Source organism: Onychomys torridus, chromosome 7, assembly GCF_903995425.1.
Source record: "Onychomys torridus chromosome 7, mOncTor1.1, whole genome shotgun sequence".
Lineage (NCBI taxonomy): Eukaryota > Metazoa > Chordata > Mammalia > Rodentia > Cricetidae > Onychomys > Onychomys torridus.
Genome location: NC_050449.1, coordinates 522,350 through 549,903, shown reverse-complemented (window position 1 = coordinate 549,903; position 27,554 = coordinate 522,350). Strand labels below are relative to the sequence as shown.

The 27,554-nt window shown below is 36.4% G+C and overlaps 1 protein-coding gene across 2 annotated transcripts in view; it reads right to left on the bottom strand.

Moving 5' to 3' along the window:
• The window catches only part of Gucy1a2 (guanylate cyclase 1 soluble subunit alpha 2), a 356,985-nt gene that overhangs the window by 78,474 nt on the left and 250,957 nt on the right, over positions 1-27,554 (bottom strand). Inside the window, exon 6 of one of the 2 annotated variants that reach the window (XM_036192232.1) lies at positions 26,359-26,502. The exons of the other annotated variant lie outside the window; for it this stretch is intronic. Coding sequence (XP_036048125.1) covers positions 26,359-26,502 — 144 coding nt within the window. The remainder of the gene's footprint in view (positions 1-26,358; positions 26,503-27,554) is intronic. 2 annotated transcript variants of the gene reach the window in all.

The following is a 27,554-nucleotide window of genomic DNA, read 5'->3' as shown; positions in this document are numbered from 1 at the left end:
GCCCTATTGGGAAATCTTTTACTGTTCTTGTGCTAAATAGACATGACCTATACATCAAGTTGCCTTCTAAATCATTATGTTTACCCTTAACAATTGATTTTGCTGTCAGATTTGATTAAAAACGCTTCTCTTTGCAGGGGACATCACTTACTGCAGAGGCTCATAACCAGTCAAAGTGATGATAATAAGCAGTTGTTGAGTGCTCATCTATAAATAGGACATCTATATCACCCATTTCCCAAGACTCGGAGAACATAATGAGAAAGTACACAGAAAGAATGTAAGATTTGGAGGATGGGGCAGAGTGGTTTTGAATGCTTTATTCTGGATATGACATGGCCATTTCACTCTAGAATTAATAGCTGTTGTTATTACCTAAACAATAGCTACATAAGATTAAGCATATCAACATCCTGTCATGAAGGGTCAAGAGACTTAGAAAGCCCTACATTCCTTTGAGAATTTATCAGAAGTTAATAGATTCTGAGAGAGTGAGGGGAATTATTCTCAGTGGTCTACACATTGGTATGGTTTCTGTTCCACTATAAATAACCTTTCACCTTTGTTCCTGTAAGCAAACATATGAAATCCATTGGCTCACAAAAACATATAAAGTACATGAAAGAATAAGAGAAACTAGTTGGATAAAGGAAGAGACCATGGGGAAAAGGTGCAGAGGGAGTAGTTGGTAAAGAGGGTTAAAGTATGATGGAGCCCATTATCATGCATGATTAATATGCTAATAAAACATTTAAAAAGAATCAATAATTTAATATACAAAAAGAATGGTCAACTGTGATAGTTTGAATGTAATTGGCTCCCATGAACTAATAGGGAGTGGCACTATTAGGAGGTATGTCTTTGTTGGAGTGGGTATGGCTTATTGGAGGAAACATGTGTATGTGGGGGTGAGCTTTGAGATCTCATATATACCTAAGCCACACCCACTGCCTCAATCCACTTCCTGTTGCCTTCTGATCTAGATGTAGCCAGCCACCTTGCTCCCTACCATGATGATAATGGTCTGAACCTCTGAATTGTAAGCTGCCACATCAATTAAATGTTTTCCTTTATTAGAGTTGCCCTGATCATGGTGTCTCTTCACAGCAATTGAAACCCTAACTAAGACAAAAGTTGGTACCAGGTACTGGATGGAGTATTGCTGTGATAGGCATGATAATGTTTTGTTTGCAGGAATTGGGACTTTGGGTTAGAAAAACAGTGGAATGCTTTAAGCATCGCTTAATGGGCCATACTAGTAGAACCAGGAAAGACAGTGGTGCTAAGAGTTGTTTGAACTATGGGGAGCTGGCTTAAGAGATTTCAGAGAAGAAGAAATTTAGTATGTTGTCTAGAGAATGTTCTTATAATATTTTGGTGAAGAAAGTGGCTGCTTTTTGCCCTACTCTGAAGGGTAAAGTGAAGAGTATTGGATTCTCTTTGTAGAGGAAATGTCACATCAGCCTAGTATAGATTCTATTGTGTGGTTTCTAGTGATAACTCTAATGAAGATTTATAATGAAAGGAGCAAGCTGAGTAAGCAAAAACAAACAAACAAACAAACAAAAACATACAGATTGAGAAAGGGGCCACCAGGACATGGAACAGAGCTAAATCCTGTTTTTCAATGATATAAACAGATTAAGAAATGGAATAAAGGAAGTGGTGACCTCAGGGCAAGATCCAATTCAGCTAAGTTTCCAACTCATGAAAAGGAACTAAAGAAAAGCTTAGAGCCTGATATGATGGTGCATACCTTTATTCCCAATACAGGGAAAATAGAGTCTATTGTATCTCTGAGCTTGAGGACTGTCTGGTCTACAGATCCAGTTTCAAGACAGCCAAGTTTAGGCAATGAAGGACAGAAAGCTGGTGAAGTGTAATTGAACAAAGGGGCTATGTGCATCCCCAGTAAGCACCAGAACTTGGCAACTTTGGTCACATGGTTCTGGAGTTAAGGATAGAAGAAAAGAGCTATGGAATTCGCCCCTGAGACTAAGAAAAGCCACTGAGGAAAGGCATGTGTCAGGGGTATCCCTGAGCGGAGGCCTAGAGAGGCCATTATGTGAAGCTATGAAGTTGAAGGATGGATTGCTTTGACAAACTTAAGATGCTAGAGATACTATAGTGATGAGATACCTGCCAAGGAAAGCTGCAAACAGGGAGTGAAACCAGTTCAAGAGAAATAAGTGTGTTGCAGTCAACAAAACTGAATGGAATTGGAAATCTGAAGAGTGTTTTGACATTAAACATGGAGATGCAGAGTTTGAAGCTTTCCCAACTATTTTCTGTCTTACTTTGGTCCAGTTCCATAGTACACTCTCTTACCTGTGTTTTGGAATGGTAAAGTATATCCTGTGTGATTAGATGTGATCATTTCTTAGTTTGATTTTATAGGAGATGACAGCTAAAAGATTTCATGAATCAGAAGAGACTTTGAACTTTGGACTTTAAAATATTGTTGAGACTATGATAGACTATGGGAACTTTTGAAGTTGGACAGAATGTATTTTGCATTATAATATTGTTATAAGCTTATGGGGGTCAGTGTGTGAAATGTGGTAGTTTGAATGCAGTTGGAATATTAGGAGGCGTGGCTTTGTTGGAGTAGGTATGGTCTTGTTAGAAGTATATCACTGTGGGTTATGAGGTTTCACATATGCCCAAGCCACACTCAGTGCCTCAGTCCACTTCCTGTTGCCTTCTGGTCAAGAAGTAGCTAGCACCATGTCTGCCTGCACACGACCATGCTCCCTATCATGATGATAATGGGCTAAACCTCTGAACCGTAAGCTCCCACCTCAATTAAATGCTTTTCTTTATAAGAGTTTCTCTGGCCATGGTGTCTCTTCACAGCAATAAAAATTTTAACTAGACAGGCTGCAAGTAACATGTATGTTTTCTTATGCTTTAAATCTCTTCTTGCCTGGGTTTGTAATTGCCACAAAGGAGAACATATTTTCTACTTGCTTCAGCAGGTTAACATTGTAGAAAATTTTAACTTCAGAATGATGCCCAACCTTTTTTTTTTCTTTTAGAGATTTCAAAATTCTATACAACAACCAGTTGTTGCTTCCTTATATTAAGACATAAATATGTTCATTATTTAAAAATCTTCATGTATAGCTATCATTTGTAGATATTTCTAAGATACTGAACTGTTCCTATATGTGAACTTTTTTTTTTAAATGGAACAAGACAAAGAAATTTTAAAGGGTGACTAACATTATTAGCTTTGTCATAAGATTATAAATCATACATCATAATTAATAGCATCTCATATAACAGTAATGAATTCCAGTTCTGAATAAACAAATTTCTTCACTTATTTACTCTCAATTTCTCTTAATATTGATTTTCTCAGTTATAAATAAAGATAATAACATCTATAACAATCATAGTCCATGAGTCTTATAAGAATTATATGCCACTAATTATGATGGTTTGAATGAGATTTGTCCCCATAGGCTCATATGTTTGAATACTTGATCCCCAGTTGATATAACTATTTATGATTATGAACTGTACACTGAGGGTGGGCTTTGTGGTTTCAAAAGACTTCTGCCATTCACATGTAGCTATCTTTCAGCCTCTAATTTGTGGAATAAGATTTAAGCACTCAGTGTTTCCAGCTCCCATGTCTTTGCATCAATATCATGGATTCTAACCGCTTGAAACCACAATTTCAGTTAAATGCTTTTTTATATAAGTTGCTTTGGTCATGATGTTTTGTCATAGCAATGGAAAAGTAACTAAAACACTAAGTATGTACATATAAATCTCTGTAGCTAGAGTTTTCTCCAGTCCTGCTCAGGCCCCAGCAGTTCCTCAGCCCACTTATAAAATAATCACTCAGAAGCTCATATTAATTAAAATTGCTCAGCCATTGGCTCAGGCTATTGACTAGCTCTTACATCTTAAATTAACCCATTTCTATTAATCTATAAGTTGCCACATGACTTGTGGCTTACTGGTACTTTTACATCTTGCTTCCTCTGTGTCTGGCTGGCGACTCCTCTCTCAGCCTTCCTATTTCCAGAATTCTCTTCTCTGCTTGTCCCACCTATATACTTCCTGCTTGGCTATTGGCCAATCAGCATTTCATTTATCAATCAATCAGAGCAACACATTCATAGCATCCCAGCACTTCCCCTTTCCTTTTTTGAAAAAGGGGGGTTTTATCTTTAACATAGTAAAATTATATATAACAGAACAATTATCAAGCAAACACATGGCCTGTAAGTGTGAGGACTGCTTTAGCTCCAAATGTACCTTCCACATATTTCAGAAATACTGACAACATTATACCTTCTCATAAAACCAATAAAATGTTGCTCATGTGTACCTGCATCATTTAGTTATCTCCTTGTGCAGATAAAAAGCACATAATTAACTTAAGGAAAATTGAAACTTTGTTATTTCTGAATGGTCCACCTAATGTATGAAAGTAGATCTGGTGAGCAACTACTTGCATATTTTTAACTGAGAAAGATGGAATTGGAGGGTAAAAGATTGCTGGACCTACAGTCTTGGTAGGAATATTTTTTCATAAAATAAAATATTTAGAAATAATTACTTATATAAATCATATAGATAATGACATTGGGTACAATTCATAAGATTAAGTACATCTTGCCATTATATTATGCATTGAGAAATTTAGGCATGTAGCCAGTTAGCCAAACAGTTAATTCAATTATTACAGGCATCACATTTGGAAAAAAATGTTGATCTGATGTGTTACATTTGAAGAATTGCTACTCTACAAACATACACAAACACAGACAAACATGTATGTATGTGCAAGGCAAAGCAGGTGATGATAATTGAAGACAGGATTCAAAAAATAAATTAATGTATTATTTAGTTTATAACTATCAGCTTGTATATTTTAAACTGTCAACAATACTTTGGCATTTTCTTTTTTCTTTTTTATTTCTGTTAACCAACTACACCTGGCATTGGGCTCCCTCTGGAATGTAGTTGATATACACAGGGACACTCCATGGGAGAAAACTGATTTTCACTTCCTAGCAGATATCAGTCAAAAGTATCTTCTTGTTTGTGGATGGAACTTTGTATCCACTTTGCTTCTGCATGCTCTGATTTTGTCTACTTTGAACTTGTGAAGGCCTTGTGCAGCTGTTGTGAATGTAAACTGTGGAGTCACCTATCACATTAGGATCTTATAATCTTTCTTCTTTCTTCACCATAAATCACTAAGCCTTGATGAGAGGGAGTTAGCTATGATATCTCATTTATGCATGACTGCTCAAGACTCTATTTTTCTCTCTCTTACTTCCTTCATATTGTCCGTTTGTGGGTCTCTGTATTATTTTCCATCTTGTACAAGAAGAAGCCTCACTGATGAGGGTGGAGTGATGAACTGATCAATGTGTAGAGCCTATGTCTGGAGTTCATTTGGAGCTATATTTATTAGCTAGTCCCGGGTTTGTTCTTTTTTTCTTTCTTTTCTTCTTTCTTTCTTTCTTTCTTTCTTTCTTTCTTTCTTTCTATTCATTCAGGTTATTTTTCTTTTTATTTAGAGATTTTCTATTCATTTTACATATCAACCACAGATTCCCTGTCTTCCCTTCTCCCACCCCCAGCCCTCCCTCCCAACCCCCCCATTCCCACCTCCTCAGGGCAAGGTCTCCCCTGAGGTGTCAGCTTGGTACATTCAGCCTAGGCAGGTCCAATTCCCTATTCCCTGCACCATAGGTGAACAAAGTGTCTCAGCATAGGCACTAGGTTCCAAAAAGCAGGCTCATGCACTAAGAACAGGTCCTGGTCTCACTGCCTTAAGGCCTCTTAAACAGTTCAAGCTAAACAACTGCCTCACTTTTCCAGGGGGCCTAGTCCAGTTCCATGGGGGTTCCTCAGTTAATGTGTTTCCACTAGTTCGGCTAGTTGTCTCTGTACTTTTTCCAATCATGGTCTCAATATCTCTTGCTCATATAACCCTTCCTCTCTCTCATAGATTGGAATCCTGGACCTTTGCCTAGGACGTGGCAGTGGATCTCTGCATCTGCTTCCATCAAACACTGGATGAGGGTTCTATATGAGAGTTATGGTGTTTGGCCATCTGATCACCAGAATAGGTCAGCTCAGGCACCCTCTTGACCATTGCCAGTAGTCTATAGTGGAGTCATCTTTGTGGATTCCTAGGGACTTCTCTAGCACTCTGCTTCTTCCTATTTCCATGGTGTCTTCATTTATTATGGCATCTCCCTCCCTGTTCTTCCACTCTATTCCTGATCCAGCTAGGACCTCCAGCTCCCCTAAGCTCTCTTTCCCCCAATCGTTGCCCTCCACCACCCTGCCTCACCCCCAGTTTGCTCATGTAGACCTCATCCATTTCTCTGTTGCTGGGTGATCCCTGTGTCTTTCCTAGGGTCCTCTTTACCAGCCAGCTTCCCTAGAGCTGTGAGTTGTAGTCTGGTTATCCTTTGCTTTACATCTAGTATCCACTTATGAGTGAGTATATACCATGTGTGTCTTTCTGAGTCTGGGTTACCTCACTCAATAATATTTTCTAATTCCATCCATTTGCCTGTAAACCTCATGACGTCATTGTTTTTCTCTGCTGAGTAGTACTCCATTGTGTATATATGCCACATTTTCTTTATCCATTCTTCAGTTGAAGGGCATCTAGGTTGCTTCCAGGTTCTGGCTATTCCAAATAATGCAGCTATGAACATAGTAGAACATGTGTCCTTGTGGTATGATTGAGCATTATGTTTAGGTATGTTCCCTGTATTCCTGATCTCTCCAAGACCTTTACCATAAAGGGGTGTTGGATTTTGTCAAAGGCCTTTTCAGTATCTAATGAAATGATGATGTGTTTTTTTTTCTTTCAGTTTGTTTATATGGTATATTACATTGACAAACTTTTGTATATTGAACCAACATTGCATCTCTGGGATGAAGCCTACTTGATCATGGTGGATAATTGATTTGATATGTTCTTGAAGTCTGTTTGCCAATATTTTATTGAGTATTTTTGCATCAATGTTCATGAGGGAGATAGATCTGTAATTCTCTTTCTTTGTTGCATCTTTGTTTAGCTTGGGAATCAGAGTAACTGTAGCCTCATAGAAGGAGTTTGGTAATGTTCCTTTTGTTTCTAATTATGTGGAACAATTTAAAGAGTATTGGCATTAACTCTTCTTAGAATATCTGGTAGAATTCTGCATTGAAACCATCTGGTCCTGGGATTTTTTTGGTTGGGAGATTTTAATGATTGTTTCTATTTCCTTAGGGGTTGTTGGTCTATTTAAATAGTTCATCTGGTCTTGATTTAACTTTGGTATGGGGTACCTACCCAGAAAATTGTCCATTTCTTTTAGATTTTCCAATTTTGTGGAGTACAGGTTTTTGAAGTATGACCTCATAATTCTCTAGATTTCCTCATTGTCAGTTATTATGTCTCCCTTTTAATTTCTGATTTTGCTAATTTGGATGCTCTCTTTCTGCCTTTTGGTTAGTATGGAAAAGGGCGTATCTATCTTGTTTATTTTCTCAGAGAACCAACTCTTTGTTTCATTGATTCTTTGTATTGTTCTCTTTGTTTCTATTTTATTGATTTCAGCTCTCTATTTGATTATTTCCTGGCATCTATTCCTCCTGGGTGACTTTGCTTCTTCTTGTTCTGGAGCTTTCAGGTGGGCTGTTAAGTCACTAGTGTGAGATTTCTCCAACTTCTTTATGTGGGCATTTGGTGCTATGAATTTTCCTCTTAGTACTGCTTTCATAGTGTCCCATAAGTTTGGGTGTGTAGTATACCCAATTTGTTTACACTGATCTGTAGGAAGTTTTAAATTTCTTTATTTCTTCCACGATTCAGTTGAGCACTATTCAGTTTCCATTAGATTGCAGGCTTTCTGTAATTTTTGTTGTTGTTGACATCTAACTTTAAACCATGGTCGTCTGATAGAATACAGGAGATTATTCCAAATTTTTTGTATCTGTTGAGATTTGCTTTGTAACCGAGTATGTAGTCGATTTTAGAGAAGATTCCATCAGGTGCTGAGAAGAAGGTATATTCTTTTTCGTTAGGGTGGAATGTTCTGTAGATATTGATTAAGTCCATTTGAGTCATAACATCAGTTAAGCCCCTTATTTCTCTGTTAAGTTTCAATTTGGCAGATCTATCCAGTAGTGAGAATGGGGTGTGGAAATCTCCCACTATTAATGTGTGGGGTTTTATGTGTGATTTAAGCTTTATGATGTTTCTTTTACATATGTGGGTGCCCTTGTATTTGGGGCATAAACGTTCAGAACTGAACTTCATCTTGGTGGATCTTTCCTGTGATGAGTATGTAATGCCCTTCTTGATCTCTTTTGATTGATTTTAGTTTGAAGTCTATTTTGCTGGATATTAGGATGGCTACACCTGCTTGCTTCTTAAGACCATTTGATTGGTAAGACTTTTCCCAGCCTTTTATTCTGAGGTAGTGTCTGTCCTTGAAATTGAGGTGTATTTCTTGTATGCAACAGAAAGATGGGTCCTGCTTTTATATCCATTCCATTAGCCTGTGTCTTTTTATAGGTGAATTAAGTACATTGATATTAAGGGATATTAATGGCCAGTGATTGTTAGTTCCTGTTATCTTTTGGTGGTAGTGTGTGTGTATTTATTTCTCTTCTTTAGGATTTACTGCTGTGGGCTTATCTATTGCCTGTGTTTTTGTGGGTGTATCAGACTTCCTTAGGTTTGTATTTTCCTTCTAGTGCTTTCTGTAGGGCTGCATTTGTGGATAGGTATTGTTTAAATCTGGTTTTGTCTTTGGAATGTCTTATTCACTCTGTTTATGGTGATTGAAAGTTTTGCTGGTTATATTAGTCTAGGCTGGCATCTATGTTCTCTTAGTGTCTGCATTACATCTCTCCAGGTCCTTTTAAAGTCTCCATTGGGAAATCGGGTGTCATTCTGATGGGTTTGCCTTTATAAGTCACTTGACCTTTTTCCTTTGCTGCTCTTAATATTCTTTCTTTATTCTGTAGGTTTAGTTGTTTAATTATTATGTGATGATGGGACATTTTTGGGGGGTCTAGTCTGTTTGATGTTCTATATGCTTCTTGTATCTTCATAGGTATTTCCTTCCTTAGGTTGGGGAAGTTTTCTTCTATGATATTGTTGAATATATTTTCTGTGCCTATGAGTTGCTGTTCTTCTGCTTCTTCTATACCTATTATTCTTAGATTTGGCCTTTTCATGGTGTCCCAGATTTCCGGGTTGTTTAATGTTATGTCTGTTTTGGCTTTGGCATTTTCTTTAACTGATGAATTTATTTCCTCTATTGGGTCCTCTACACCAGAGATTCTGTCTTCCATCTCTTGTATTCTGTTGGTTATGTTTGCATCTGTGTTTCTTGTACATTTATTCAGATTTTCTATTTCCAGCATTTCCTCTGTTTGTGTCTTCTCTATTGTTTCTATTTCACTTTTCAGGTCGTGGACTGTTTCCCTCACAAATTTAATTGCTTTTTCATAATTTCCTTTAAGGAATTTATTGATTTCTTCTATTTTTTATTTGTCTTTTCCTCAATTTCTTTATTGATTTCTTCCAATTTTGTATTTGCCTTTTCCTCATTTTCATTTTTTTCTTGAAAGGCCTCTAGCATCTTAATAATGCTATTCTTAAAGTTGCTTTCTTCTGCTTCTTCTACATTGTGCTGTTCAGGTCTTGCTGTTGGAAGAGGGCTAGGTTTTGATGATGCTGTATTGCTCTTTATGTTGTTTTATGTATTTTTGCCTTGACATCTGCCCATCTCCTCCTTTAATAGGTATGTGTTGCCTGTGTCTGAGTCTGAGCTTGTTGTGTCTGTGTCTCGGGAGGCCCTCTGGGTCCAATCTTAGCTCTTGGTATAATTGGAACAGGCAGATTCTGTATCTCAAGGAGCTACTCTTGGGTCAACACAAGCTAGTTAACTCTGTGACTCACAGAGCCACTCTTGGTCTTATCAGGGCTCTTGGTACAGTCAGAGCTGACAGATTCTGTGTTTCAGGAAGCCTCTCTTGGTCCAATGAGAGGTGGCAGATTCTATGTCTCAGAAAGCCACTCTTGGTCTAATGACAGCTGGCAGTTTGTTTTCCATGCCTCAGAAAGTTACTCTTGGTTCAATGAGACCTGGCCATTTGGTTTCTGTGCCTGGGGAAATAGCTGGTGTCTCAGGTGGATGGGTATGGGGTCAGAGTGGGTAGATTGCAGGGTCCAGTGAAGAGTTTTGGTAAGGGGGGTGGACTTCCCCACAGGAGCCCTGCCTGCTGGCCAGAAACTGGAACAAAGTTGGGTGGAGGTTCCCAGGGACTGGTTGTGTCCCAGGATCTCAAACTTTTTCTTTAAAAAAAAAGGCATATCTGGATTCAAAGTCAGTTCTTTTGCTGATTAGCAACATGATCTTGCCTAGTTATGCAAAATTTTAAAATGTAAAGTTAGTTATAATGAAACTTTTCAGAACTTTTGAGTGGCAATTAGAGGACAGGAAGTATAAAAAATAGCATAAATCTGACATAGATGGTTGACCATCTGCATTGTTGTTTCCATATTCTTGCTCTTGCCTTTACTATGTAACCTCTTCATATCTTCCTTAATATTTAAAGTATATCAAAAGAGGCTGGAGAGGTGGCTCAGTGATTGAAGGCATATACTGATCTTGTACATGAGTTTGGGTCCACATCCACATGTAACTATAGCTCCAGATGATCCTACACTTTCTTTTGGATTCTGTGTGTACCAGTACTCACATGTCCAGATACCCACACACATAAACACAATTAAAACATAAAATGAGCCTAATGTTAGAAGCAACCCATAAAATCTCACCAACACAACAACTGCCTATACATAAGCTAAAAAATGAATGGGCAAAGATCTCAAGACCTCAAACCTACATGAAAGACCACAGAGAACTAAGGAATTCTGAGAGAAGAAATAGTCTTACCCAGGGAAGAGAATACAAATTGGTTATCTAATATAAAATAATCAGCCTTGAAAACATACATACAAGTAATATATTTAGGAACACCCCCCACACACACACACGTATAAAATAACAATTAGTGGTAAAGAAGCTGTAAGTTTGAAAGAGAACAAGGAGGAGTATATGAGAATGTTTAGAAGGAGGAAAGGGAAGGCAGGAATTATGTAACCATATTATAAGCTCAAAAATAAAAGAAATAATTAAAAAAGAAAAAGATGAAATTATTACAGCCTTATGTAATACTTTTTAATCAATTTTCTAGAAAAAATTAATAAAAGCATATAAGATTTGCTTTATATAGGCTGTTATACAAATTAAATGCCATATGGAGCACTGTATTTTCCAGAATCTTTCAGTTTGACTTTAGAACTGAATATGAGTATCTACAAAGACACTAGCATAATGTTTGTCTGAATATAAATAGTACTATTGAATGTTTGATCTATACAAACCTTAAAAAAGTTCATCAGATCTACCTCTCACTGATGAATTATTTAACACTGACATATTTGCTGAGGCTAAGGCAGTAGCAGAGGTGGGGGATTGTGTTTGGTTGTGAAACCACTGATGATGCCACCAGGTTCCACCATTTGTCCCAATCCAAAAATTACACAGATGAACCTGGTTAAACTAAATGGACTATAAACCAAACCAAAATGTCAGGAATGTGGGAAAGAAACAAGAGAATGAGGAGCTCAAAGGGGCTGGAAGGGAGAAGAGAGATGGTGGGGCAAGGAGACACCATTGCATTATATGAATGTTTGGAACTGTCAAATAACTAACAACTGAAAGTTAATTAAAAAGTATTTGCCAAAATTTCTGACAACCAAACAAAAATTTCAATATTAAAAGACAGATAGTTGAGAAAAATAATATCTATTTCTGATTAAGACACAATTTAGATGATATAACTTGTAGTTACTGATTCTGTGAATTGTAATTCTTAGGCAGGTTAGAGATGTCAGCTTTTGCTTACCCCTATCTCCTTCATGTATAACCAACCAGTTTAGAAATAACAAGCATTCAAATTGTTGATCAGAGTACTAAAATATTCTCAGCAAATCTCCAGTGAGTTCATGAAGAAACAAGTTTCATTTGAGTAGATTAAGCAATTATGCTCCAAAATAAGCCTTTCATCCCCTCAGATGCCCAGTGAACACTCTAGACCTGTGGGTTTTTTTATTAAGAAAATTTTTATATTCATATTACATACCAATCAAAGATCCCCTCTTCCCTCCTCCTGCCCTTCCAGCCTCCCCTTCTCAACTCACCCCCCATTCCCTCCTCCAAGAAGGTAAAGTCACCCATGAGGAGGTACATTTAGTAGAGGCAGGTCCAAACTCCCCCTTCCCCCCATCTGGCTCGAGGCTGTGCAAGATGTTTCATCATAGATAGTGGGCTCCAAAAAGCCTGCTCATGTACCAATGATGGATCTCATCCTACTGCCAAAGCACCCCTTGAGTAGAACAAGCTACACAATTATCTCGCTATGCAGAGGGCCTAGCCCAGTTTCATTCGGGCTCCACAGCTAGTGATCTAAATCTCGTGAGTTCCCCCTAGTTTGGTTTGGTTGTCTCTGTAGGTTTCCCCATCATGAACTTGATGCCCTTGCTCATAGACTCTCTTATTTCTCTTTGACTGGACTCCTGGATTTCAACCTGGTATTTGGCTGTGGAGCTCTGCATCTGTTTTCATCAGTTACTGGATAAAGGCTCTATGATGACAGTTAGCACATTCACCTGTTTGGTTACTGGAATAAGCCAGTCCAAGTACCCTCCCCACTATTGCTAGTAGTCTAAGCTGGAGTCATCCTTGAAGATTCCTGGAAAGTTCTCTTGCACCTGGTTTTCCTCTATCCTCATGATGTTTTCCTCTATCATGGTATCTCTTTCATTGCTCTCCCACTCCATCCCTGTTCCAGCTCAAACATCTCATTCACTGATGTTCTCATGCCCTATCCCCTACCCTCTATTGCCCACCCTCTCATGCTCAGTTTACTCATGGAGAATGAATCTATTTCCCCTTCCTAGGGTAATCTATGCACCCCTCTTTAGGTCTTCCTTGTTAGATAGCTTCTCTGGAGCTGTGGGTTGTAGTCTGGTTATCCTTTACTTTATATCTAGTATCCACTTATGAGTGAGTACATATCATGTCTGTTCTTCTGAGTCCAGGTTACCTCCCTCAGGATGATATTTTCTAGTTTCATCCATTTGCTTGCAAATTTCATGATGTCACTGTTTTTCATTTCTGAGAAGTACTCCATTATGTATATGTACCACATTTTCTTAATCCATTTTTGGGTTGAGGGATATCTAGTTTGTTTCCAGGTTCTGACTATTATGAATAATGCTGCTGTGAACATAGTTGAGAATGTGTTCTTTGGGTATATGCCCAAGAGTTGTATAGCTGGGTCTTGAGAATTCCCAATTTTTGGAGAAACTGCCATACTGTTTTCTAAAGTGTCTGTATAAGTTTGTACTCCCACTAACAGTGCAAGAGTATTCCCCTTGCTCTACATTCTTTCCAACATAAACTGTCTTCAGGTGTAAAATGGTATCTCAGAATTGTTTTGATTTGCATTTCCCTGATGACTAATGATGTTGAGCAAGTCCTTAAATGTCTTTCAGCCATTTGAGATGAGAATTCTCTGTTAAGCTCTGTAGCTCATTTTTAAAATTGGATTGTTAATTATTTTGATGTCTAGTTTCTTGAATTCTTTATATATTTTGGATATCAGCCCTCTGTCAGATGTGGAGTTGGTGAAGACCTTTTCCTACTCTGTAGGCTATAATTTTGTCTTATTTACTGTGTCTTTTGCCTTACAGAAGCTTCTCAGTTTCAGGAGGTCCCATTTATTAATTGGTGCTCTCATTTTCTGTGCTGCTGGTGTTACACTGAGGAAGTAGTCTCCTGTGTCAATGAATTCAAGACTACTTCTTACTTTCTTTTCTATCAGGTTCAGTGTAACTGGATTTTTGTTGAGATCTTTGATCCATTTGGACTTGAGTTTTGCATAGCAATAGATAGGGATCTATTTGCAATCTTCTCCATGTTAATATCCAGTTATGTCTGCACCATTTGTTGAAGATGCTTTATATTTTGCATTGTACAAAATCAAAAATCAGGTGTTCATAGGTGTGTGGGTTAATGTCAGGGTCTTCAATTTGATTCCATTGGTCCACGTGTTAGTTTTTAGGCCAATACCAAACTCTTTTTATTACTATAGCTCTATACTAGAACTTGAGGTCAGGGTTGGTGATGTCCCCCAGAGGTGGCTTTATTGTATAGGCTTGCTTTAGCTATCCTTGGGTTTTTCATTTTTCCATATGAAACTGAGTATTATTCTCTGTGGATCTGTGAAGAATTGTTTTGGGATTTTGATGGGGATTGCATTCAATCTGTAGGTTGCTTTTGGTAAGATTGTCATTTTTATTATGTTAATCCTACCTAACCATGATCATGGGAGATCTTTCCATTTTCTGATTATCTTCTTCAATTTCTTTTTTTAGGAACTTAAAGTCATACAGATCTTTCACTTGTTTAGTTAGAATTACCTCCAAGGTATTTTATATTATTTGTGGCTACTGATTGATGTTTCTGTGATTTTTCTCTCAGCCCATTTGTATGTAGGAGGGCTATTAATATTTTTTAGTTAATCTTGTGTACTGCCATATTATTGAAGGTGTTTATCAGCTGTAAGAGTTCCCTGGTAGAATTTTTGAGTAAACCTGTGTCCTTATTGAACTTGCTGACTACACAGACATTTGCCCACCAAAGAGTATTCTTTCTTTCACTTCAATAGGTCTCCCACTAGGAACTATTTGCATACATTATGTACATTGTTGTAAAAAATGCCATATTCCCGTACAGCAAGTGTCAGATTTGAATCAATGTGGTCTTATTAATTTAAGGAAAAGGACTAAGTAAGATAATTTCTTCAAACTGAATCTACATGTGAAGTTGATCACGTCACACTTACATACAAGGTGATGTTTTTGGGTGCAATAAGAAGCATTGCAGAAGTGGAGAAAATCAATTCAGCCATTAAGAGAAAGCAAGAGTTGCTAGGTAACAACATTCCCAAATAAAAAGCACTAGAGTAGTAGTCAAAACAATTACCATATATGTCATGACAGTGACACAAAGCTGCATAGATTTTTGAAAGCATTTGTGATACTGAATTACTACTGGCACATTTGCACTCAGGCAATTAGAGAGTTTCCTTACAGTGTTGTGAAAATTGAATTGTAGGAACAGAGAAACACAAAATTGACATAAGGTCAAAACAATGGAAGATTGTTCACACAACTGGCTTTGGTACATGGTGTTTCATGACATTACTGAATTACATGAAACAACTTCAGGGTTTTTTGTTATTTATTATATTTGTGTTTTAATTTTACACATCAGCCATGGGTTCCCCTATCCTCCCCCCTTCTTCTGTCCCTGCCCCCAACTTCCCCCCAGCCCCTCCCCTCCATTCCCATCTCCTCCAGAGCCAAGACTCCCCTGGGGATTCATTTAAACCTGGTGGATTCAGTACAGGCAGGTTCAGTCCCCTCCTTCCAGGCTGAGCAAAGTGTCCCTGTGTAAGCCAAGGTTCCAAACAGCCAGCTCATGCACTAAGGACAGGTCCCGGTCCCACTGCCTGGGTGCCTCCCAAACAGTTCAAGCTATTCAATTGTCTCACTTATCCAGAGGGCCTGATCCAGCTGGAGGCTCCACAGCCTTTGGTTTATAATTCATGTGCTTCCATTCATTTGGCTATTTGTCCCTGTGCTTTTCCAATCTTGGTCTCAACAATTCACACTCTTATAGTCCCTCCTCTTTCTTGACAATTGGACTCCTGGAGCTCCACCTGGGGCCTGGCTGAGGATCTCTGCATCCACTTCCATCAGTTATTGGATGAGAGTTTCAGCTCAACTGGTAGGGCGTTTGGCCATCTGATCACCAGACTAGGTCAGATGAGGCTTTCTCTTGACCATTGCCAGCAGTCTACAGAGGATGCATCATTGTGGATTTCTGGGGACCTCTCTAGCACTCTGCCTATTCCTGTTCTCATGTGGTCTTCATTTATCATGGTCTGTTATTCCTCATTCTCCCTTTCTGTTCTTGATCCAGCTGGGATCTGCTGCTCCCCTAAACTTTCTTTCCCTCAAACCTTGCCCTTCATTACTCCCACTGTCATCCAGATTGTTCACATAGATCTCATCCATTTCTCTGTCATTGGCCAATCCTTGTGTCTTAGGAAGGGTCCTGTTTTCTAGGTAGCCTCCCTGGAGTTGTGTAGCAGTCTAGTCATCTTTGTTTTACATCTAGTATCCTACTATGATTGAGTACATACCATGTTTGTCCTTCTGAGTCTGGGTTACCTCATTCAGGATGATTTTTTTCTGGATCCATCCATTTGCCTGCAAACCTCATGATGTCATTGTTTTTCTCTGCTGAGCTATGTTCATATCAGCATTGTTTGTAATAGCCAGAACCTGAAAACAACCTAGATGCCCTTCAACTGAAAAATGGATAAAGAAAATATGGTACATATACACAGTGGAGTACAACTTCAGTTTTTAAAGGAATGCATTCTTCAGACTTATGCCTTATATTTCTTTGTGTTTTTATACTCATAAAACAAAGCTTTGATTTAATACGACCATGATTGGTTGGTAAGTTATAGATGATTTGGTGTTTCAAGGGTCATTATATATTTTGTATTTTTGGAATATAGGAACTATTGGAAATACTTTTTAAAGTTTGGGACTGGATGTGAAATTTCAAGACAGAATATCAAACATAAAACAAAACTTACAGGAACAATATCATTAGAGTACACATTGTGTACTACTGTCTAAATATAAGCTATTCTTTTTATATTGTAAAATTCAATTTGCTAATGTTGTGTAACAACTTTTAAAAAGACTATCTTAAACTAGTAGTAAAAAATAATTCAATTGTCCAGATAAGTGAGACAATTGAATAGCTTGAACTGTTTGGGAGGAGATGGGAATGGAGGGGAGGGGCTGGGGGGAAGATGGGGGTGTGAACAGGAAGGGGGAGGACAGGGGAACCCATGGCTGATGTGTAAAATTAAAACACAAATATAATAAATAAAAAAGGAGAAAAAATCTACTTCAATATTTCTGAGGAAAGTGACCATATATGAAAATAATAGACTAACCTTTCAAAATGGGCTGAAGTAATCACATCTTAACATGAATAATAAGGAACAATTGGATAGTCTCATTCTTTATACAACCTAGGACAAACCAAGGAATAGTCTGCCAAATGTGTGGAGGCTTCACCAAAGTGCAAAGACAGGAGAACTACATGCAAATCAAATACAAATAAATCTCATCACTCATATAATTTTGAGCTTTTACCTAGAGTGTTGTATCAATAGTCCTGGGAGAGAGAGACACTTTCTGGAGAAAAGTTTACAAAATAAGACAGATAATAACCTTTTTTGAATGAAATATTCTAAAAGATGAAATTTTAATAAAAATATTTAACAGAGTAGCTTCACAAATTATTTAAATCACATATTTCTCTTGTGGAAATGTTAAAAATACAACAACAAAATATTGAATAAAATAAAATGAAGTTATTTCTGTAATTTGGATGCTCATGAATATGGAGTTCCATGTTAATGAGTGGAAACCTGTCATTATCATTTCTCTGTTTTTCTTTCCACAAACCTGTCAATATTATATCTGTTTGCATAGGACTACCTAGAAAATGTCTGAAAAACACTATGAAAAAATCTCCAACAAGATAAGTATTGTTAGGAATGAATGCCTTAGAAAGCTACTTTTTCCATGGAAATATCATGGAACATTTGTGTCTGTAAATATTGGAATCACATTATTTTATCTTATACGTTAATTGGTTTGGTTTTGTTTGTTTTCTCTCAGAAGCCTGTTCTTTTCTAATGAGAGACAGAGAGGGAGTAGATCTGGATAGAAGAGGTGGGAAGAAACTGGGAAGAGTAAAGGGAGGGGGAATTATATTCATATTATATAGAAGGAATAAAGAATATATGTTTAATAAATGGGAAAACAAAGAAGAACCAAAATAACAACCATTAAAATGGAAGAAGAAGAAGAAGCAAAAATCAGCGAAGAGGGCAATTTCCCCCATTGACATATACTTTGTGGACTTTGTGGACCTGCTACCTCATTGTGGAGCCTCATCTAGGATCATAGGTCTGGAAACTTGCTATCTACAAGTCAGCACTAAATCATCATGCTAGACAAGTAATCTCTATTAAAGCAAAGTTAGTCAAAATATGACATGATAACATGATAATTATATTCAAAGTAGAACCTGGAATTTCTGTTTAATTTCTTAAAGATTCATTTTATCTTTGATTGTGTTCATGAGTGTGTATGTGTGTTTGTATGTGTGTGTGTAGTTATGTAGACTTCAGTGTATGTTCCCACAGATACAGAAGCGTTTATTTCCCTGATGCTGAAATCATAGAAGTCTGTGAGCACCTTGACATAGACACTGTAAGCCAAACTCAGGTTTTCTGCAACAGCATGAAGTCCTCTCAACCTCTGAACCCTCTCTTCCACCCCAGAGCCTGGCACTTGTGCTTTTACACAAACAAAACTAAAAAGAGAAAAACAGTAAGCATGATCATAATTGTCATCATCTGATTTCACCAGGAGTTATAATTTTCAAACTAATGATAAAATATATTTTTCCTTGTATATAACTGAATCCAATTAGGAAATGAACCATTTTGGTTGTAATATTGTTAAAAAATAAGTGATGTTCTTTTATTGTCTTAAAGGGATCATATAAAATAAATAAATTTCTTTAAAACCAAAATCATGGGGCTGAAGATGTGGTGCAGCAGTTAAAAATCTTGCTGCTCTTCCAGAGAACCTTTGTTGGGTTCCCAACACCCATGTGCTGACTTATTTTATAGTCATGTACAGTTTAAGGGGATCCAATATTTTCTTCTAGCCTCTGTGGGAACTAGGAACATGGTACACTGACATACATGCAGAAAAAATACCTGTACACATAAAATGGATACATTCATTAAAAAATAATAACTCTCAGGCAATGAAAAGTTATATCTCCAAGAGAAGGTTAGCCTGAGTTATCAAGAAATCTGAAGGAATTGTATCTTCCCACCCCAGAAGATGTACCTAAGAAGATCACTACCTATAGAATTAGGGGTATAGAAGATCTCTAATATTAGAAATCATAAGCCTTAATAAAACCTCTATATTTTGAGGTGAGATCCAAAAGGTAAAAAGTTGTAAGGAGGGCTATTGAGATGGCTCAGGTGGTAAAGATCCACATAATCTACATGGTTGAAGGAGAGAATAAACTACTGCAATAAACTACTGATCTGATTTCCACATATGTGATATAATGCATGTGCGTGCGCACGCGCGCACACACACACACACACACACACTGAATGAATGAAAATAAAATAAAATATATGAATATTAAAAATAGAGGGTCATACCCAAAATTAGTTATTTTTCATAGCACACAAAACTTAGGTCAATGCATTTGATTTCTCTTTCTCAGAGCTGCTTGATTTAGTGAGTAATTTCCCTATGGATTGTAATATCAGTCTGAATCTTAAGCTATTTATATAATGTTGTATGTATGATCCCCACTACTGAAAATGATAATAGTAATAACAGTAATTTGATACATAGGAGACAAGAAACATGACTTAAAAATTAAATAAAATGTTGTAATAGACCATAGGCACATAATATAATAAACTATGAGGGCTTTGAAACATGGACTTCAAATTCATGACACAAACTATTAGAAACTATAGTTAGCCAAAATCACCACTAGTAATATTATATACTGTTTTATATGTTTTTTGTTACCACTAGAGAGTGACTTACTTAAACTTCAACTACATGCATATCTATGAAAGTAAAATTAAACTGAGGGCTGGGGAGATGGCTCAGTTGATAAAATGCTTGGTATTCAAGCTTGGCTCCTCAGACACCCATGTAAATGTCAGGTAAGCATGGTGGCCCAACCATATTCCAGCTTCTGAAGGTGTCCTCCAGAGCAAGCTAGCTAAGAAGATTAGCTATATTTCGAGCACTGAGTTTGACTGAGACACCCTGCCTTAATGAATAATATAATAGAATAATGAAGAATAAATTTCATATCATTTTCAGCCTCCAAATGTATGTGCACACAGGTGCATATGTACCTGCACATAATTGTGCTCCCCACAATATACATACATATACAGGCAAGCACAGTGCATATGTACATGAAAGATGGAAAAGAAAAAAATGAAAGTAAAGTGGAATATGTCTGATAGATACATAGAACAGGCAGGAGTAGTCAGACTCACTGGAATAGCAAGGAGTTCATATAACACCTAGGAAGTTCTGTCTGACCACCAGCTTTTCTCATTAAATAGAAGATTTTTGAGCTGAGAATTTCAAATAAATGTACATACTTCATTACTAAGCACCAATTAGAATATTCTGTCAACAAATAAAAATTATAGAAAATTAAGTTATCAAATAATTAGTTTTTCTTTTGTTACATACTCTCAAAAGCTATACTCCCATTGATTAATTAAATATTGCAGTATTTACAAAGAGCAAAATCCCTTTGAATATTAAAATAACATTAGATCTCCTTTTCAAATATTGACACATTTAAAAAATAATTGGAGATTACTTTATAATTTCAGAAAATCATGTAACCTCATCAGCAGATGAAGTTTGAAGAGTTACAATGTAATACAATTGCATGTTAATATTTCTACCCTTGGAAATATTTCTCTCAGTTAGAAAGCATTCATAGTATGTTCAATTTGCAAGTGAGATTGCTAAACATATTAATATGCAATGTGATTATATGTTATTTTTCCCAACTATTTCACAATCCCTCTATAATTGCATCATTATGTAAAATATGCTGTTCTCTGAACTAATGAAGAAAATTTGAAATTTAATGAAAACATTTTAATGGGTCCAGACATTTAAATACACTCAATCTTCTTCTTTTTTTTTTTCTTTTTGGTTTTTCGAGACAGGGTTTCTTTGTGTTACTTTGCGCCTTTTCTGGAACTCGCTTTGGAGACCAGGCTGGCCTCGAACTCACAGAGATCTGCCTGCCTCTGCCTCCCAAGTGCTGGGATTAAAGGCGTGCGCCACCACCGCCTGGCACTCAACCTTCTATAAAAGCCTTTATAAAGAGAAAATTCTGTTTTTCTGATATAGTTGTAGCCAGCCCTATTTTCTAATTCTTTACAACATTTTTTATTTTTAAGAGTAAAACCCAACTACTAACAAATATTTGATTGTTTTAAACAGAGCAGTAAAAATATTAGGATAAATTTGCTTTTCAACAATAAAAAAATTATCTAAACTATTTCCATAAAAATAAGTCCGAGAAGGGCATGGTGTCACATGCCTTTAATCCCAGCACTCCAGAGACAGATGTAGGAGGATCTCTGTGAATTGAGGCCAGCCTCGTCTACAAAGCAAGTTCTAGGACAGACAGGATTCTGTTACACAGAGAAACCTTGTCTTGAAAACCCAAAAAGTAAAAGAAAAAAGAAGAGGTCTATGAAAGTAAGCAAAAAATAAAATCAGAGTTTTCTAGTAAAATTACAATATAGTTTAAATACAAAATTACAATATAGTTCAGCATCAACAACAAAAGAACAGAAATGGTTTTAATTTTTAATTTACTCTTTGCTTAAAGTAGAATAAAATTAGCTTCCTTCTAAAGAAGAATAAAAATGCAATAGTAGTTACATCAGTAATACTGTATTTTCAGATGGTTAAAAAAACTATTCCATGTAAATCAAGTGTAAAGAAGGTTCAATGTGTGTTTGCAAAAGCAGTGTTAATTAAAGTCGTATTAGACTAGTTTTTCATAGTTTATTATATACATAGAACACATTATTATTGATTAATAGGTATTGTCTAAAACTATTCTGAGTTTCCTAAGAGAAGTCAAAGGCAACGTGGTAGAGATTTACCAACAGAATAAACAAAAAGACAGCTTCACTATTCTGGGATTCTAGTTTTATTTCTTTCACCCTGGCAAAAAGCAACTGAGGGGAGGAAGGGTTTATTTGTCTGAAAATTCCAGGCTATAGTCAGTTACTGAGGGAAAGTCAAGGCAGGAGCTTATAGCATCATATCCTTAATCAAAATCATCAGAGCAGTTTCTTCTTGCAGTAGAAGCAGATAGTAATCAATACATGAACTCACACTGAACAATGAACAGAAAGAGATTTTTGAGCATTAAGCCCTAAGTCTCAGCGATCTATGAAGAAGAGGACAAGGGAAGATTTTAAGAGTCTGAGGTGGTGGTTAACTCCAAAGAAACAGCATCTTCCAGAAACAGTAGAACTGACACATACATGAGACTTTGGCAACTGTCTGAAGTGAACTGCACAGGTTCAATCCAGACAAAATCCCAGCAATAAGAAGGGGAAGTGAGAATAAAATTCCACTCCTAACTAAGAAGCTGTTTGCAATTTATACCTGCTGGGAAAGGGAAAACTAGTTTTCTCCAATAGAATCTCTCTGGGTACATAAACCACATTCCAGGGCAGGCGTCATGCTCAGCAATAGTTGGCTAACACAGAACTAATTCCATGTTATATGTATATGCATGCATGTGCATTGTGTGTGTGTGTGTGTGTGTGTGTGTGTGTGTGTGTGTATGTTACTGATTATCTTTTGTTTTTTTCTGTTTTGTTATCTTCTCTTTTTGTTTATGTATTTATTTATTTATTGAGAACATCAAGTTGGGTGGGTAGGAAGGTGAGGAAGATATGGGAAGAGCTGGGGCAGCCATCATTACAAGATAGACCTATGCAAAACTATTATTTCATTTTTCAAAAGTTAAATGGCTTGGAAAGCTCTCCTTTCTACAATTATGGCAACATAAGCAGCACACCATGCAAATCTCACATAATTCGAGGTAAACAATCAGCAGGTCACTCATAAGCTCTGCTGCAATAAACATTTTATAATGAAAAAACTTTTTCCTTATGCTTGAAGATGTCCCCCTGCTTGAACATATTTTAAAATCAAACTCATAAGTCAAAAAAGAATCTTCATCTACGCAAACACTATAAATTAGCAAAAGTCTGGAATTGTGAGGATGGTTTTATTATTTTGAAATCTATTTCTCCATTCTTATTAAATCTTTATGAACATTTCCTCTTCAGATTTAATAAGACTAACTGATTCATGAGATGGAGTAAATATTACAACCCACAAATGGAAACATTAATGGGCACCATGTAAAACACAATACCATGGCTCTGGTCATCAGAGTTTGTTGTGATGATACTGAAAATCAATTTTAAGCATGAAATCCTCTATCAGAAAAATCTCAATATACAACAAAAATCCCAACAATAAAAAAGGTGACCAGGCTAATGGGGTTGAAAATGTCAGTGTGTGGTAGTTTGTGGTAGAGCTGAGGCTACATTTCTGTAGTTGATTTTCCCTGTAGTGATGGAAAATGCTATTCATAATGTAAAAATGCCCTGATGAGAAAAATACAAGTGTTCTTTTTAATATTCCATACTAGCCTGATACATGCCACTCCACTTTTTGAAACAGTTACACATAAACACAAGGATGCCTGTGAAAAACAGTAAAGTGAACAATTTTGCCTTGTTTTCCTTACCTTTTTATAGCCTGCTCTTCTTCAGTTTTAGAACAGTATCTCCATGTTTATAATTTGCACCTTTTCTATCAATGTAGGGATTTCTAAAGAGGTGTTTTTTTAATTTGTTGATTTTAAACTTTGAGTGGAGCAACGTGGAATTCTTTGATGTTGTCTCACTGTTCTTGACATTCATTCACATTGATGTCACCAACAAATTTCATTAATTACCAAATAAATGGTATGCTAAGGTATAAATATATCATGATTTATACACTCAAAGGTTTATGGACAATTTAGTTATTTCTTAATTGAACCAATTGGGAAAAATGCTTCTATGGATTATGCTGTGTGTGATTTCAACTATACAGTCTCAAAGCATCTCCCTAGGGCAAACCTCTAGAATAAGAGTTGCTGAGTTTTATGACATGCACAAATTAAATTTTCCTAATTGCCAAGTGGATTGTACTAGTCAAACTGCCAACAGCTGTCATTCAGAATCCCGCTACTTGGAATCCTTTCCACAGTGATGCTGCCAGAGGCTACAAGGTTAGTCAAGCTTGTAGACAAAGTTCTGTGCCATAGTTTTATTATTTATGTGATTCTAATTATTGGTGAGGTTGACTAAAGCTATTTTTATTCATTATATATGCTTAAAAATTCTGTGGGCTTTGTAGCTGTCCTTTACGCTCTTCTATGAACAGAAAAGCTTTAATTTTATTGTAGCAAAATATAAACATCTCTCTTTTTATGATTGGTAGAATTTTTATCTAAATTCACAATGTATTCTTTCCTACGTTAAGCCTCTAATTACATACACATTGAACCAACCTGGATTTGATTAAATACAGAACCACTTTAATTGATTAATTAATTGATCAGATTTATTTTTCCCACATGATTCCACAACTCCTTTATTCAATAGCTCATGTTCAATCCTGCTGACCAATTTTTCTTTCACAAACTGCCAAATGTTCTTCTCTGATGCACTTCAGTCTCCTTTAGAGGCATGTAGTTTTTTTTATTCCTTTGCATATAGCATTTCTAGAATCCCTTGGATAGCTGATTAGCATCTTTTAACAGTCCTAGTAAACATTTCCTTTTTTTATTCCTTGTGCATCTCAGTTCAAAAACTACTGAACATAGTAAATGCACGTCCCCATAATCTTTGCTGCATCATTTACATATTTTACATTTCACATTCCATTGTTCTTATTTCCTCATTAATAAATGAGATCATTTAATTAACTGGTCTTATCAATAACAATTTTCTTCAGTACTTCATAAAAAGGGAGATGTTTTAATTTCGCTACAATAAAATTAAAGCTTTTCTGTTCATTGAAGAGTGTAAAGAATTTTCTTCAGTACTAACTTTTAGCCTCCTGACTATGCTTCATTTGTATAGAGCAGGCTTCTAAGCTCACACATCCAGTTCTCTCTTCATTTTTAAATTAGTGTGCTGATGGTTGAAAACATCTCTTCTTTCTTTTCAAGTATTTTTCCTTCTTCACATTTTACAGCTTCTCTTATTTCTTTAAGTATATTGAATAATGTCAGTCTAATTCCATATGATAATTTTGATGTGTGATAATGTCATTACTTGCCTGTTTATGGTTTCTGTGGGTTCTTCTACTAGATCTCTCTGTCTCTTCCTTTCTTTCTCCCTATGCCTTTCCCCTTCTCTCCACTCTTTCCTTCTCCCCCTCCCACTTTTATTTTCACTTGCTGTATTTTTAGTTTTAGTGATTCACTTTTCAACGAAAAGTGAACCTATGTACCTATGGGGATTCTTTGAGAATATGGTTAAAGCTGGTGTTTTCCAATCAATCATAGGGACAAGTAGTATTTTTTCAGTTTCCTAACATCATTGTTAATGACCAAACATTTATATTAAACTCAGCAATTCCACCCTTTTCAATGTACATACAATATAATTGTCACACTTCTCCACTTCCCATAATTTCAAAGATGTGTATAAATAGGTGCAATTTATTTATAACGTGCTTAAAACATCAGTTTAATGGTTTTAAATGGAATGTTTATTTGGGGTGGTTAATTTGACAACACACAGGAGCTAGAAATGTTCACAGATGTGAGGCATCTTTTCCCTCCATTTTTTCAAAACCTGTGGTTAGTGAAATTTTATAAAAGTTCTCCCTTAAAGTTAAGGCACTTCTCTCAGTTTGAAGGATTTGTTTTACAAGGATCTGTGATAATAGCAATTCTGGGATTATTCTTTGAGTGTAATTGGCAGGAATGCAATTATATTAACTCAGTCATTCTCAGAGACAGATTGTAGATTTCAGAGAGCCATTTATGCATGACTACTAATGAATAAATCTCCACAACACAAAAAAGTCACAGAACTCCGAGGCTCACAGGCTCATGAGGAGTGCTCGACTCTTGTGTGCTGATTTGGTTAGAGCTCAGATTCTGATTTCCCCTGCCAACTGCACTTGAATATAGTAACTTACCCACTGCATTAGGGTCTTCTCCTTGGTCAAATCCTTTCATTTTTTTCTTCAGTTCAATATAATTTGTCTTCTACATCCCTTTCCTATTTGGAACCCTCTGAACCTATGAGTTAGCACTACTTAGCCCTACCTTGTTTAGATTTATAAACTCCAGCAAGTATAATCCATAAGGGAATTTCTGAATCCTTCCTCACCCTCCTCCCCAGCAAAAGGTCCATTTGTTTTACACATCAGCTTGTTGAGGTTACCTGAATGGGTCTTCCATCAGGGGTCAGAACCTCTTCTGAAAGTTCCATCATCTTTAAAGCCATCAGAGCAATGGGCTTGGCATGGCATAAGCTTTTTCTATGCAGCCCTGCTGCAACACAGTATGCGTCCCCTATTGTTTCCACCTGCAGTAATCAGACAAATCAAATGCAAACATATAACAAATTAGACAAGAAATGTTTAATTATCTGAAGTCACAAATGGTGCTGAAAACATGTCAAGTAAACATCAATAAATTAAGCATTTATACAACTGAGTGAAATCACAATGGAGTTTGTAAACAGCTACAATCAAATACTGACATCTCATTTCAGATTGTTCATTATCACCTTAGATGATCATTGAAATTAGGAACGACTGGAATATGATTACCCCTCCAAAAATAGAACTGTTGTGATTTTATCTAGATGTTTCCCAAATGATGGCTCTCTCAAGAGGCATCCTTGTATCTTCTTCAAGCTTTCAACAGTCCTTTGGAAAGAGTTTGCTTCATATCTTCAACTTTCCTACCTTCTTGGTTGTCCCAGACTTCTACATTGCATTCATCAGAAATTTGACATCAGGTCTACTTTTACTTATTCTTAATAATTATAATACTAAAATTTATTAATATCATACTCTATGCCATTGATCACGCAAAGCACTTTATATATATTATCTGACATTAAATGAAAGAAACTGATGTAAAATCTCATTATATTTGACCTAGGAAAAATAGGAAGGCAAAAGACAGCCACAACTATATAATGATATAGTTACCAGTCCCTGTTATGGTACTTTCTGCCCCTAATCTAATTCCTTTGTGGGGATACATATTAATTGGCCATTGCTGTTTCATTATTTAAAATATTAATCCAATATTAAATACCCCATATTTCCAAAGCATTGTTGTGAGGTCATTAATAGTTGTTCCTATTGGGATTAGAGGTAGACTCCTGTGTCCAGCTTTGAATGGATTCTAAAAATCCAAACTCAGGTCCTTGTACAGCCAGTACAGTGATCCAATGAGCTTTCTTCACAACCATGATCCTTTTTATTTCTATATATTTTTAAATTTTGGAAGGTTGTTTGCTATGTACTTTGATATTAACTTGTGATTTTTTTCAGGAATCAAAATAAAAAGAAAGTAATTTATTAGTATGAATTATATGGCTGCAGCCAGTTTGAACATACATTT